At 42.3% G+C, this 15973-nt stretch overlaps 1 protein-coding gene across 3 annotated transcripts in view; it reads left to right on the forward strand.

The window, feature by feature from the left end:
- Positions 1-12821, forward strand: part of GPR19 (G protein-coupled receptor 19) — a 32848-nt gene extending 20027 nt beyond the window's left edge. For 2 of the 3 annotated variants that reach the window (XM_015561668.1, XM_015561669.1), the window contains one exon: positions 11500-12821. In XM_015561668.1, the coding sequence (XP_015417154.1) occupies positions 11516-12769 (1254 nt within the window). In that variant the 5' untranslated portion in view covers positions 11500-11515 and the 3' untranslated portion in view covers positions 12770-12821. The remainder of the gene's footprint in view (positions 1-11499) is intronic. The other variant, XM_015561670.1, reaches the window with a different exon arrangement.
- The last annotated feature ends 3152 nt before the right edge of the window (positions 12822-15973 follow it).

Raw genomic sequence — 15973 nt, forward strand, 5'->3', positions numbered from 1 at the left:
ATTTTTCTTTTAATTTATTTTTCCTCTATTTTCAAAATTTATCTTTATTGTTCGAAGTATTACAGATGTTCCCTTTGTTTGTTTTTTCCCATTGACTCCCTCCACCCCATCCCCGCCCCTCCCAGGCCTTCACCCCACTATTGTCTGTATCCTTGGGCTATGCATATATGTATATGATGCATATGACTTCCCTGGTTAATGTCTCCCCAGCCTCCCCTCCACCCAACCTTTCCTCTGAGATTCCTCAGTCTTTCTAATTCTGTGCTCTTTCCACTATATCACAAGTGAAGTCTACATTCTTTTTTAAAATGTATGTTTTTGGGCCCTGGCCAGTTTTGCACAGTGGTTATAGCATCGGCCTGCAGACTGAAGGGTCGCAGGTTTGATTCCAGTCAAACCTTGTACCTTGGTTGCAGGCTCAGTCCCAGCCCATTCGATTTGTCTCTTTCACATCAGTGTTTCTCTCCCCCTGACTCTCCCCCTCGTTTCCGCTCTCTCTAAAAAATCAATGGAAAAATATAGTCGTGTGAGGATTAACAATATATATATATGTTTTTGGATATTAGATTAATACAAATACAGTTCAAGAAAATTTGGAAAATATAGAGAAGTATAATGAAAATAAAAATCAGTTATGATCTCACCACCTATAAATAACCACTGTTAAAAATTTCAGTGTATTTCTTCTGTTTTTCCCCCAAAGCATCTATATATATAAAAGCCCAAGCAACCACCCGACTGTTTGTTCGACTGTCCAACAGGTAGCTATGATGCGCAATGACCACCAGGGGGCAGACGCTCTGACCGGTATCTATGATTAGCACTGACTACTGGGGGGCAGACGCTCAACGCAGGAGCTGCCGAGCTGTGGTGACTTGGCAGCTGCGCTTCTTGGGTGATGCACCCAGAACCAGAGAGGTCCAGGGAGCCCACTTCCGGGGTGCATCACCTGAGAACACCCTCTCGCAATCCGGGACCCCTTGGGGGATGTTGGAGAGCTGGTTTTGGCCCAATCTCCGCAGGCCACACTGAGGGACCCCACCAGTGCACCGGGCCTCTAGTATAACAATAACAAAAGTAAATGTTTTCTTAGCACTTCCTCTGTTTCTGATGTTGGTCTTGGCTCCTTTCTTGTATCATACTTTATTCTCACAACAAATCAGTAAGGTGGGTCCTGGTATTATCCTAATTTTATTGGTGAAGGTACTCACGAGTACAAAGATGCCAATCACTTGCGGTGGCTGCATAGGTAATATGTGATTTGAAATCCAGGTAGGCTGGCTCTAGGGCAGGGTTTCTCAACCTCAACACTTTCAGCATTTGAACTAATAATTCTTTGTTGGGGGTGGGAGATGTCCTCTTTATTATAGAATGTTTAGCAGCATCTCTGGCCTCTGCGTACCAGATGTCAGTAACACCTTCCTCCCCCAGTTGTGACAACTAAGAATGTGTCCAGCCTTTGCCCAGTGTCCTCTAAGAGGTAAAGCGACCGCTGAGCCACTGCTCTAGAGCCCATGCTCTCAACCACCACACTGTACAGCCTCTTTATATTTAAAATGTGCATAGAGTTATTTCCTTCCACATCTAAAGAAGGAAATGCACCTTCAGTTTTGGGTGCAGGCTATGAAACCATCCTGGAATGTCAAAGGCTTTTTAGATCATAGGTAGGAGTTTAGTTACTTACAGCGAAATGTTCATAGGTGGACATTTGTAACAAGCTTATCAGATCACACCATTGACTAGTGAGAATAACCATGTCTCTTTCTCTTACTACCTTTTCCCTGGTTCTCAGGCATCCTTCAGTCTCCAAGAATTCAGAATTCAGGTGTCACTTACGGTATGGCAGGGCAGTGCTTATCAACCAAAGTATCAAAATAGATAGCTGTGTCCTAGACAAAAGTAATCACTTCCTAATAAACAAACTACCAAGTTTGCCAGTGGTTTAATTTTAAATTTTAATTATACATTTAAGGATGTCTACATAATTATTTTCAACATGATTTCTTAGGTTGAAGATTAAGTATTGGAGTTATTGGTTGAGCTTGTAGAATTGCAGATAATTCTGGATATATCTATTGGGGAATGTCACACATATGAACATACTTGTCATGTCTTTCTCTGAAGAAAAAAAGTTGAAAATTATTGGTGTAGGTGGTTAGATGATATGCAGAGAGGATGAAAATAAGCATTGAGAAATGACAGCAATAGCATTTTAACCTATAAAATGTCTAAAAATATATGGCACTAAAATTAATAGTAACCATGTGAAACATATGCAAGTATACATTCCATATTTTCAGTGATATATATATATATATAGGTGCATAATTTTTCCATGAAAAATATACGTTAATGCACATTCAAATCTAACTTGTGCTCCATGAACTTGAAGGTTGCTTTCTTGGAAAACTGGGTGGCGGACAGTGGTGCAGATCAAAATTTGCCCAGAGTGTGGATGTGGATTTGATGTGAGACAAATGTAAATGCTTCTGAAAAACAAGAGTTCTTAGTAACTCCCCAGTGCTTATACTTGGTTCATAATGAATCTTTCACCTTCTTTTCAAACGTCTGTAAATCGCATTTCTTATACAGTTCTTTCCTTTGAGTGTAACGATCTGGTCTTTGCCTCCCCAACTCTTTCCTATTCAAGTTACACTACTAGAGATGCAAACTGAACCAGAGCTTGGAAATGAAACTGAATATTTAGCTCCAAGACAACTGTTTGCCGCTACTTTAGCTCAGTGAGCACACAGCACTCCAGGGATGATTCCCCTCCCATTCAAAGAACGTTTATTGTAATGTCAAAGGCTCACAGTGCTGGGCCCCAGTAGCTCCAACCAACTTCCCTCTCCTTCTGGCAGAATGCACTCTCAGTGTGAGCTCTCTGCTAGTGAGGGTGGTAGATTATAAGTTAAATGGACTGTGTTGCTCATTACAATGTCGACCTATCAGTTTTAGTTCCTAGAGTTAAAATGTCCTTAGAAATCATCCAGACCAACTCATTCACATGTGGACGTGGAAACAGGGATTCGGAGAGATCGATTTACTGAATTAAGGTCCTTACACTGAAATAAATAAATAAAAAAGACCTGGGTCCCTTGACTTGCAGTTCAGTGCTTATCATTGGAGTCAGAACCCAGGTTTCTTGGTCCCTAGCCCAATGTTTAAGGTGAAGTAGACAGCACTACATTCTTTAAGCCTTTCAGGGTTTCTCATATTCTAGATGCTGGTAGGATCGTGGAAAGTGATAGGATGGTTGGTACAAGTTTTAGTCTTCACACTCAGTTATATAAGAAATGCTATGTTGAACTAATTTCTATTGCCACTATAACAAATTATCACAAATTTAGTGGCTTAAGAGAACAGTCCCTTATGTCACAGGTCCGAAGACTGAGTGTGCTTGGCTAGTTTCTCTGCTTGCTCTCAGAGGTTGAAATCCAGGGGTTGTCAGGTCTATATTCCTTTGTCGAGGCTCCAGGGATGATTCCCCTCCCAAGCTCATTGTGATGGTTAGCAGAATGCAGCACCTTGTGGTTGCAGGACTAAGGACACATTTCCTTGGGCATAACCATAGGACTAAGGGCATCACTCCTAGAGGCCTCTCCCTGGTAGTGGTGGTGGTGGTCCTCCTCCTCCTCCTCCTCCTTTTTCTTCTTCTTCAATATATTTTTATTTCAGAGAGGAAGGGAGAGGGAGAGAGAACTAGATCCATCAATGATGAGAAAGAATCATTGATTGGCTGCCTCATGCATGCCCCCCTACTGGGGATCAAGCCTACAACCTGGGCATGTGCCCTTACCGGGGAGTTGAACTGTGACCTCTTGGTTCATAGGTCAACACTCAACCACTGAGCCATGCCTTCCGGGCCTTCCTGGTTCTTGCAGGTGGACCCTTGCATCTCAAAGCCAGCAACAGCTTGTCAATTCACGCTTATGCATGGAATCTGTCTCTTCCTCTGCTACCAACCAGAGAACGGGGTTTATTAGTTTGGGCCCCCCTTGATAATCCGAGATAATTTTCCCATTTTAAATTCCATAACCTTAATGATATATGCAGAGTCCCTTTATATATATCATAACATGTTAACATGTTCCAGGGATTAGGGTGTGGACATCTTTTGGGGGCCATTCTGCCTATTACACACATTATTTCCTTCAAATAATGGCAAGTCTGCATATTGTCAGTAATACTGTAATAACTGTGTATAGTGCCAGATGGGTACTAGCCTTATCGGGGGGATCACTTCGTAAGGTATATAAATGCCTAACTATGTTGGATACATAAAATTAACATAATAGTGTATGTCAAGTGTAATTGAAAAATAAATTAAAACACAAAGACAAGCTGCCAAAAAATAATAAAAAATGGCAAGTCGTCATCCTACCAGGCTAATGGAGAGTCTGTGACAAACATTACTGGGACTCTTCCTCTCTTCGTCTTCCTGGGTCCTGGGGTTCTTATACAGAGCAAATTGGTGTGATGGTCCCTGTAGCCTTGGATCCCTTCGAATTATAGCAAAAATGGCATTATGGTCTGACCTGGTGTGGCTCCTTGCAGGCTGGTGGATCTGCTGCTTTGGGACCACCCCTGGGGCTGTGCACTCTTCCCAGCTGGGGAACCCTAAGCCTTGGTTCCACCTTCCTAGCTGCACTCCTATATTACAGCCTGTCACTTACCTGAAACGCAGTGAGAAGGGGAGGCAAAGGTCTCAGAACTACCTTTAAAAAATAGCCTTATTGAGTTATTATTTACCTACCATAGAAACGCAGGACACCATGTATGGGATATTGCATTGGACATACTTATGCAAAAAGTTATTGCATTGGACATACCTGTGCTGAAAATGATTTGTTATTTATCTGAAATTCACATTGAACTGAGCATCCTGTATTTCATCTGGTGACCCTATGTGGGTGGCATATTGTGAGAACATGTCTTACCCTCTCTGGCTTTCCCGTTCCCCCACCTCAGTCATGCCGGTGGCTGCCTGGTGCCTTATGTCATTCTGTAAAGCACTTAGCTCAGTGCCCACAGCTGAGGGCCAGAAAGTGAGATAGCCACTCAGGAAACTTTCAGAGACCCTATATGGCCTCTTTAGCCATTTGGCATAAATTCAAGGATATGTGTGTAAGTTCTGAGCTTTGAGATAGATTGCACCGTAAACCCTACACTACTAGAGTTAGTGGGCTGGTGAATGTTAGTTTTCTCAGCCTGTGCAGGAAGAAAAACGTGATTTATAGTGTTTGTCCATTTCTGTGGTGTGACTCGTCCCGCTGTGGCTGATTCACGATACCGGCGCGATGTCATTGAACTTGGAGCTGGAATGAAATGTGCACAGCTGGCTCTGGGGAGCCCATGCAAGCCTGCCCGAGCTCACGCCTGCTCCAGGCGGTCCTCATTTTCATATATATAGGCAAATCAAGCCTACCTAACAATGAAAAGCTTAAGAGAAAATGTCTGGCTTTGAGAAAAAGCTTAAGAGAAAATACCACTATGGTATTTTCTTATAGTAAAACTATTAAAAAAATAATAATTTCCTAGTTGGAGTAATAGCAATTGATAAAACTTTTTCTGTACTTCAATTCAGAATGAGGTATAGACTTCTGCTTTCATTCTGTGTTTAAAAGGCAACAGTTAATCATTCATAATGAATTTCTAAAACTCTCCTCTTTTTTATTCCAAAGAAAGGCTGTGTTTCCAGATCAACGCATCTACTGAACTTTGGATGCTAAGCCACCATCCAGTATATGGGGGCAGTGATTCCCACATATTTCTGAGCTAGCATATTGAACAGATGTATCTGTGGGTGGGTAAGAGTCTGTGGGGGATCACTTTATATTCCTACGTTTGATTAAGGAGTCAAGAAAGACCTATCCGGGTACAGCCAATTCGACCCTCTGAATGCAGATCCAGGCCTTTGTGGCGTCCCTGGGCCTGAAGCCCCAGTGGAGATTCAGAGTATGGACTGTGGAGTGAGGCAGTCCACGGCTGACCACTTTCCAACTGTATGTGCTCGGGGAGGAACTTCAGTTTTTTCATTTGTAAAATAGAGCTCCCTCAAAGGGCTAGACGTGTAAAATACCTGATACATAGTAAGCACAAAGTAAGTGTCAGCTCTTGGTAGTATTGATGTTATAACTACTGTCATCATTGTAATTCATCTTACTGCTCACTAATAAACAGCCTTATGTATCTATTTAGGTCTAGCAGATACTTCCCATTCTACAGAAAATGTTTGTTTCTTCCCCCAACCAAATCATGTAAAAATTCAATTATGATACAAATTCTACTTTTTCATTAAATGTTTAAGCAAATCTCAGAAATAAAAATGGTCTTCCTTACATTGTGAGAATGTCTGTGAATCCTGCAAAAAATCATTCGGATTTTTTGAATCCAAAAGAAACCGAAGCAGCCGTCAATAAGCTTAGCCAGGAATAGCCCCTGGCAGAACTGCAAAGTGAACAAAGTTTGTCACCTGTGCCCCTCGATTTCTCATTGTGGTCCTCTCATTAGCTTACAATCATCCATCCATTCATCCACCCATCAAATACGATTTTCAAAAGTTAAAATCATGACTCATACAAATATAGAATGAACATGTGAAAGATTTATTAAGTTATTAACAAAAGAACCAATGAGGCTGATTCCAAGAGCATTTGAAGAAATGGGTATTTAAAGGGCTTTGTTCTTTGTTTTCTTTTAAATAATGTCAGCGTAAGATTGCAATATAGTCACAAAACTGGTTAATGTCCTACAGGGCAATAAATCCATAACCTTTAGGGCTATTTTTCCTACTGGACAGAAGTCTGCATATTCACATGTAACTTCACAATATCTGGACTCTAGTCATATTGTAAATAGCAAAATCAAACACAGACACATTGTCCCAGAGAATTAATTCTTGGAGAAGCCCATCTAACAATATCCTAGCATGACTTTAAAATAATTTGCTATCCTTTTGTTTACTTATTTTCAAACACTATATCATTTTTATTAACATATCTGTTTGTTCAATAAACCTTTATTAATATCTAAATGCGCCAGATATATGCAGATAGAGACACAGTCTCTGTCCTCAAGGAACTTATAACCCAATGGGGAGACAAACATTCAAAATAAAAATTACAATATAAAGTGATAGACATATTCCCCTCCCAGGTTCCCTAGGATCCCATCAGTACAGAAGTCCACCCAGTCCCCAATTCTATACCATGTCAACCTATCCACCTTTTCCCCACTTATATATTGAAATGCATCTCTTAGCCTGGCCAATGTGGCTCAGTGGTTGTGTCGACCAATGAACCAAGAGGTCATGGTTTGGTTCCCCATCAGGGCACATGCCCAGGTTGTGGGCTCAGTCCCCAGTTGGGGGTGTGTAGGAGGCAGCTGATCAATGATTCGCTCATCATTGATGTTTCTATCTCTCTTTCCTCCCTCTCTGAAATCAATAAAAAAAATTTTAAGAAATGCATCTCTTAGAGCCCAATAGATGAATGATTTCTCTCTTAGATTTTTTAATGGATTATTGATTTTTAGAGAGAGGGGAAGGGGGAGAGGAGAGAGAGAGAGAGAGAGCAAGAGAGAGAGAAACATCAATCAGCTGCCTCACTCACATAGCCTGACTGGGGATCAAGCTTGAAACCTGGGCATGTGCCCTGACTGGAAATAGAACTGGTGACTTTTTGTTCCATGGGATAATGCTCAACCAACTAAGCCACCCCAGCCAGGATAATAGAGATACATTTTAACCTAGTGGTGTGTGTCACATGGCGGGCTCAGAACTGGTTGGGAAAAGAAACTTTGAGCAGGAAAGAGGTGAAGAGGCCTTTCCTGTTGCTCCTAAAATTACTGCCTGTGGATGACTTGGACATAATTACTAATTAAGCAGCCCTTGTATTTCCAAAACATTCATTGAAGACGTATTTATTTCCAAATTAATGGAGCGGGGAAAGCTTTCTGAAATTTGACTTTGGGGCTCTAGAATTTAGTTATCACATGGCAGTCTTTTTTCCAGGAGAGGGATGCAGGAGTCTGCCTGAGGACTCCGCAACTACCTTCTCTCCCCATCAAATCAGAGTTCTATTTCAATAGAACTAGCAGTGGACCTGGGTGACTCAATTTCACTGGCCCTGCTCTTATGTTTTCCCCTATCTCCATGGTCACCAATGTGCCAGCTCCCCAAGAATACACAACGATTTTCTCTCTGCTTGTAATTCTCCTCGCAGAGCCACCTAGAGTAGAAGTCATGTATTTCAGTTCTCTAACCTTAGGGATTCGACTGAGTTAATATTTAATAAGTAATTATTAATGTAGCGAACTTCAATGGAGGCTGTAGTAATAATAATACTATCCTTCCAGGAGCCATAGTTTAGTGGGGAAGGACAGGAACTTGGAAGTAATTCTAAAGCTGTGATTCTTAATCCTGGCTGCCTGTCAGGGTCACCTGGGGAACTTTGAAACATCCCGATGCCCAGGCTGCACTCCAGACCAATTTAATTAGAATCCCTGGGGTAGGACCCCCAGCGTCAATATTTTTTTAAAGCTCCCTGGGAAAGTCCAATGTTGCTAAGCTAGAGAACCATTGGTCTAAAGCAGGGGTCCTCAACTTTTTAAACAGGGGGCCAGTTCACTGTCCCTCAGACCGTTGGAGGGCCGAACTATAGTTTTTAAAAAAAACAATGAACAAATTCCTATGCACCTTGCATATATCTTATTTTGAAGTAAAAAAAGGGGAACAAATACAGTATTTGTATTTGCATGTGGCCCGCAGGCCGTAGTTTGAGGACCCCTGGTCTAAAGCAAAAGAAATGAAAAACACTGTAGTAAAAGGCTAACTAAGTGCTGTATGGATAAGGATGCCACATCCATTCTGGATATGCGAATACTCCTATCCACTATCTGGCCACAAATGCGGACAAGATAGCCTCTCGTAACCATGGAGAAAATGTAGGTCAGTTGGATTGTAGGGCATTTAGAAACAATACACTCTGGGAGGTAAGGTCTGCAGAAAATTATGTCTCTAAGGGGAAAAGGGCCCAACAAAGATCAACCCAGAAAGATGACCCTCAGATTCATTCCACACACTCTCTCACCCTTGGCGGGGGAAAGGTGGGGGGCATTATTTTTTTTATAACGCCCTTGTCTTTCTGAAGAAGTCCTATCCATCCCCAAAGCCCACATCCTTGGTGAAGCCGTTGCATTTCTTCCTCCTATCCCAAGCAACATTGCGACCCTGTTTTTCTCTGGCTCTTAGCTCCCCGTCTGGTTTTAGCAGCTAATTATAATTATGACAGAACTCAGTTATAATATGGCAGACAGTTATTTATACATTTACCCTTTTATGGGTCTCACTTATCTTCATTTCCTTAGTATCCAGCACAGATTCTTGTTTTCCTTTGGCTGAATAAACAGAGCTGTAGCGATGTTAGGTCACGTCAGCAAGTCGTGCCATCATCAGGGGAGACCCAGCCTCTGGACTGCCCAGGCCCCACGTCTGAGCATCCAAGGGGCGGGACTGGCGTAAAGCAGCTGGAGGAAACATGGAAGAAGGCCTGGCAGGGCTGTGGCTGTCAGGGGTGAGCTAGACTGGAGTTTCGCCTCTCTCAGCAGAGTTTTGCTTTGAGAGAAACAAGAGGAAGTTCACAGGTTTCTAGGTGAATGTATGGACTATGAAGTGCCCGTGCCTCGTACTCCCATTTTATTTAGGCCACAGGCATCCCCAGACAGTCTGGAGCAGCCCTTTCTGTCTGAAGAAGTTCTTGTGTGTTTTGTTTTTAAACTTGAAATATTTTTTTGGGAAAAAATTTTTTTTGGCAACTTACAGGTTTTACACATGCTAGTATATAGGTAACACTATTATTTCCATTGTATAAATAGGAGGGTCATGCATTCTTCATTTTCTAGGGCAGTGCTAATTTTAGATAATATGTTCTGTTTTTAGACTGTGTATCCTGATTTTTTTTTTTATATGGAAAGTTGCTATTCTTACAACTGACTATCATCTGGCCAGCCGTGCTTAAAGATCTTTTAGCAGTCAAGATGTCTAATTACCTTACATCATTTCTCTTTGAGAAATTAAAGTAGGGCTGCCTCATGGACACCTCCCCACCCCGCAAAAAAAAAAAGAAGAAGAAGCCTGAAGGTAACATGGAGCTGGCACTTAGCACCTTGTCCTGAGCTCCAGACTTCTGTTGCTTGTGGTTTCATGGTGAGGACGAGGTATATGAAAAACTCTCTTCCCAGCACAAATTTGAGCAAAAATCCTTCACAGAGAAATGGGTCATTAAGAACTGTTTATGTATTCCACCTCTAGAACTTCAGTTTCTCTGTGAGGTGCAGGCACAGGAGCCCACCAGGAGGGGCACGGGGCCTATTGCTGGAGCACCCCACCCCGCCCTGTGCCACAGGCCCAATGGAGTTGCTCTGGTCATTACAGATTCAACTGCTAAGCTTTCTCTTTCTGGTTAATAGAGGCAGCCAAATTGAACATCAGTGGTCCCACTGCCACCAGTCACCTCAATTTTAATAGAATGGCCCACAATTACACAATCTTTTTTACCTAATAAAAGGCAAAACTTTTTTTTTCTCACTGAATAGTACAAAAAACTAGTGTTAAACTTTATAATATTTTTAATATCTAAGGACCAGAAGCTTTTTAAAAGTTGCTGAGTAACAGTTATATTTGGTTGTTTTTAATCGTCTGAAAGCCTTAAGGTTTCTAGTAGCCTGGTTACGTTCTTTAGAAGACATCTTGTATGTTCTTTCTTCAGTCGATGTGTCGTTTTATGAGACAATAACTAGAGAATAGCACCAACAAATTGATAGGTGGGAAGCTATTAGGACATGAGCCACGTCACCTTTTGGAAAAAGCGGGCTATTTTCAGATGTCACTAAATGAAGAGCTCTTCTGGCTCCATGAAGTGTCATGGTGGCTCCACGGGCTTCCTTAACGCTTCTGTAATGGAAACCCTGCAATAAGGACGGGATCCTTCTCAGTAGCTGGCCAGTCTGTACTCATAGATTCCCGTCAGCTGTCTCCACAGCTGACATCTGAGTGTTTCCATCAGCCTGAGTTTTCCGCTCTTGCAGCCTCGTGGCTTTAGTGTTGCAACATCCAGGAGCTTCTCACTTGCCCAGACTCCCAGCAGCTCTTCACTTGAGGGGAACGAGTGAACTCTCTAACCCTCTGTTCTCCCCAATGAGGGGGAGGGGACAAGGATATATGAGGAGGGGGCTTGGTATGAGTTTTACCACATTTGACTAAGGATCAAGAGAGGGTGAGGCCAAAGAGAGCCTGCGCTGGGCTCTGCTAAAACAGCGCCTAAAATGAAAGAGAAATGGGCCAGAGTTTGTTCTGGATAGTAGTCATGTTTTCCTGCCAATGCACGAGTCCTGCTTGTCGACAACCAATCTAAGTGCCCAAATAAGATTGTTAGCCTTAGGAATCAAACTCGATGGCACCATTTTAACAGGAGGCTTCATTCTTCTTTTCTTATCCAGAACTAAGAGAAAAAAAATGAATATGGTTTTTGCTCACAGGATGGAGAACAGCAAGCCGCCTGTGGTTATTCCGACACTTCTGGTGCCCCTCCAAAACCACAGCTGCCCCGACACAGCCACCCCTCGGCCAAGCCATGACCTGGCGGAATTCCACGAGGAGCACGGCTGGATGAGCAACAGAACAGACCCGCAGTATGGACCGAAACCCGGGGAAGTGGCCACGGCCAGCATTTTGTTTGGGACCCTGTGGCTGTTGTCTGTCTTCGGCAATTCCCTGGTTTGTCTGGTCATCCATAGGAGTCGAAGGACTCAGTCCACCACCAACTACTTTGTGGTCTCCATGGCGTGTGCCGATCTTCTCATCAGCATCGCCAGCTCGCCTTTCGTCCTGCTGCAGTTCGCCACCGGCAAGTGGACACTTGGCAGCGCCATGTGCAAGATGGTGCGATACTTTCAGTATCTCACCCCGGGCGTCCAGATCTACGTCCTCCTCTCCATCTGCATAGACCGCTTCTATACCATTGTCTATCCTCTGAGCTTCAAAGTGTCCAGGGAAAAAGCCAAGAAAATGATCGCGGCGTCATGGATCTTCGACGCAGCCTTTGTGACCCCCGTGTTCTTTTTCTACGGCTCCAGCTGGGACAATCATTGCAATTATTTCCTCCCTTCCTCTTGGGAGGGAACTGCCTATACTGTCATCCATTTCTTGGTGGGCTTTGTGATCCCATCTGTCCTCATCATCTTATTTTACCAGAAGGTCGTAAAGTATATTTGGAGAATAGGCACTGATGGCCGAACTGTGAGGAGGACAATGAACATTGTCCCAAGGACAAAAGTGAAGACGGTCAAGATGTTCCTCATTTTGAACCTATTGTTTCTGCTCTCCTGGCTGCCTTTTCATGTGGTTCAGCTGTGGCACCCCGAGGAAAGAGACTATAAGAAAAGTTCCCTTGTGTTCGCAGCAATCACGTGCATATCCTTTAGTTCTTCAGCCTCTAAGCCTACTCTGTATTCCATTTATAATGCTAGTTTCAGGAGAGGAATGAAAGAGACCTTTTGCATGTCCTCGATGAAATGTTACCGAAGCAATGCCTATACTATCACAACCAGTTCGAGGATGGCCAAAAAGAACTACGTGGGGATTTCAGAAATCCCTCCCGTGGCCAAAACGATAACCAAAGACTCAATCTATGATTCCTTTGACAGAGAAGCCAAGGAAAAGAAACTTGCTTGGCCCATTAACTCAAATCCTCCAAACACTTTTGTCTAAAATCTCAGAATTCTTTCGAATATTGTTATGCGCCAGAGATTAAAAACTTTAACTATACAAACGAAAGCTATTTATATATTTTTTCAATCAACTTTCTGAGGGAAATGTTTTCTTTTGTAAAGTGTATTCATTTATAGATTATAGTTTTAATTTTAGTTACTGTTTCACCTTGAGCTCCTTTTACTATATTAGTGATAACATACACAAAAGAGAATGTGTTTCTACTTTTAATTTACCATTATATTTGAAAAGCGTAAACCATACACACAGTCTTTGATTAATGAATCAGCCTACTTTTATTGTTTCCTTTTTGTCCTTCCTACTGAAATGCTGTAACTATGGGCTTCTGTTTTAAATGGAATCCTCTCTGTCACACATTTCAGAGGGTTGTATTTTTTTTTATTAAGGACCCTTTAGGAAGTGTTAATGTATATATTTTTACATTATCTTCTTCTAAATAATCACTGTCCAGAAAGCACTCCATGTACAGTATTGGAGATATACTGGAACTGCTGGACAGTCTTCTGTGACTGAATTTTTTTAAAAAAATATTTTTATTAATTTCAGAGCGAAAGGGAGAGGGAGAGAGAGATAGAAACATCAATGATGAGAGAGAATCTTTGATTGGCTGCCTCCTGCACGCTCCCCACTGGGGATCGAGCCTGCAACTCTCATTTTCATTTCCCTTTAACTTAAGCAGCGGGTGATACCTTGAAAAGTTTGAAGTCAATGGGATGTTTTTCTCACACCTGTGTCCTATCTAGGTTGTGTCTAGAGCAGTGGTTCTCAACCTTCCGGCCCTTTAAATACAGTTCCTCATGTTGTAACCCAACCATGAAATTATTTTCGTTGCTACTTCATAACTGTACTGTTGCTACTGTTATGAATCAAAATGTAAATATCTGGTATGTGGGATGGTCTTAGGCGACCCCTGTGAAAGGGTCATTCGACCGCCAAAGCGGTCGCGACCCACAGGTTGAGAACCGCTGCCTTAGAGACTCAGACATGAGGCCTTTTCTCCAGCCAGTGCCTGCCTGCTCCCCACATCTCTCTCCAGGACATATCATCATACTCTCCCCAACTCAACTCTTCTTTGCCTGTCATAACTCAAGATTTTCTTCTCTATAGCTTGCAGGTCCCCGTTATTTCAAATCGAGGACCAGCACAGTTTTAAAGTGTTCTTATTAAAACAATAAAGGGCTTACAGACTAGACTAGCCTGCATTTTCACACCCTAGTTACCAAGCGCTGCAAATAATCATTCCAGTTGTTCAGTGATTTTGCACTATCTCATTTGACACCCTCAAGAATTCTGTGATGTACTTATTATGATGTTTTATCCATGAGGGTCCTGGGACTCGAAGTGACGCGGCATATCCGGGTCAGAGTGGGCAGAGCTGGTGCTCACGCTCAGGTCCTTAGGCTGCAGGTCGGTTGCTCTTTTCTTGACATGACAGCAGTGTCTCTAGAGAACACATGAGCAGCCAAACCCACCCGGCCTCCATAGGCTTTCTGGCTACTGCTTTGGTGGAAGTCTAAGGTTTTAGAGAAGCTGGCCATTCCTAAAAGGAGAGTTTAGATCAGCCGTGGGCAAACTACGGCCCACAGGCCGGATCATCCGGCCCATTTGAAATGAATAAAACTAAAAAAAAAAAAAGACTGTACCCTCTTATGTAATGATGTTTACTTTGAATTTATATTAGTTCACACAAACACTCCATCCATGCTTTTGTTCCGGCCCTCCGGTCCAGTTTAAGAACCCATTGTGGCCCTCGAGTCAAAAAGTTTGCCCACGGCTGGTCTAGATGAAATTGAAGCTGGCCCTCACCTCTTCCTTGTCCGTGGATAGGTTCTTGGCCTTGTAGTGCTGAATTTCTGAGACACAGAGAGAACCCTGTGCCTTCCCACCTCACCAGGCACAGGGAAACAAGACGAGATTGGCTTTGATAGTTGAGGCAAAGAATAACCATAAGGCATTTAATCTGCAAATATTTACAGAGCTGATGTTTATAAGTGGTGGTGCTTCCTTCAATGCATTCAAAAGATAAAAATAATCACTATATTTTCCTTCCTTTTCTTTCTCCTTATATATATTTTTAAATATATATTTTATTGACTTTTTTACAGAGAGGAAGGGAGAGAGATAGAGTTAGAAACATCGATGAAAGAGAAACATCGATCAGCTGCCTCCTGCACACCCCCTACTGGGGATGTGCCCGTAACCCAGGTATATGCCCCTGACCGGAATCGAACCTGGGACCCTTCAGTCTGCAGGTCGAAGCACTATCCACTGAGCCAAACCGGTTAGGGCTCTCCTTATATTCTTACTAGGTCCCTAGGCTTGGCCTGCAATCAGAGCCTATCAGGGCCTTCCAGCTGCCAGCCAGGGCCTTCCTTCGTTCCACATTGCCCCCTGGTGGTCAGTGCATGTCATAGCAAGTGATCGGTCTTCCGGTTGAACTTCCACAGGGACAATTTGCATATTAGACTTTTATATTTATAGATTCCATGAGCAAATGGCACTCTAAAAATGACAAAATGAGGCCAATGTTTCTCTCACTTGGCCCTTGAATTTTATAGTCAAACTTGTTTAAAAAAATAGAAGTGATTTTATTTTCTGCTCCTTTAAATGGAATATTATTTTTTAAGGTTAGATTGTAAATAGTTAAACTTAATTCATTTTAATTTATTCTTATGTATATTATAGGTCTCAGTTTAAACTAAAAGAGACCAGAAAATTGCTAAGCTCTATCCTGTCTCTAATGTTCTATGAGTTTACCCAGGAAGTAGAAATTCAGTGAGACCATCTCATAAGAACTCTTGTTATAGAAAGTACTTGTTTTTAAATGCCCCCAACTAATGACAAATTAAAATGTTAAATTATAACTGAGAGAGCACCAAAATTTCATGACCTCTGAAAATGCAGCTATCCTCTCTCAGCATGTTGATAATTCACTTTATCTTAGTTTAGTTTAATATGTAATATTCCTATTGTCTTACTTAATCCTGAAACTGGAGAAAATCAGATATAATGCCCAGATTGATGAATATTTGCATAAGTCTCAGCAGCACAAGAACATTCACCAGACCTTACGTTTGCCTGTCAAAAACTAGAGTTAAGGCGCAGGGAGGCAGGCTTTTGGAGAGAATGAGAAAATCACTCCAGTCTCCTTACCAGGTACACGATGATGCGCACCATAAATCT

The sequence above is a fragment of the Myotis davidii genome, unplaced genomic scaffold, assembly GCF_000327345.1.
Source record: "Myotis davidii unplaced genomic scaffold, ASM32734v1 scaffold1017, whole genome shotgun sequence".
NCBI classification, from domain to species: Eukaryota; Metazoa; Chordata; class Mammalia; order Chiroptera; family Vespertilionidae; genus Myotis; species Myotis davidii.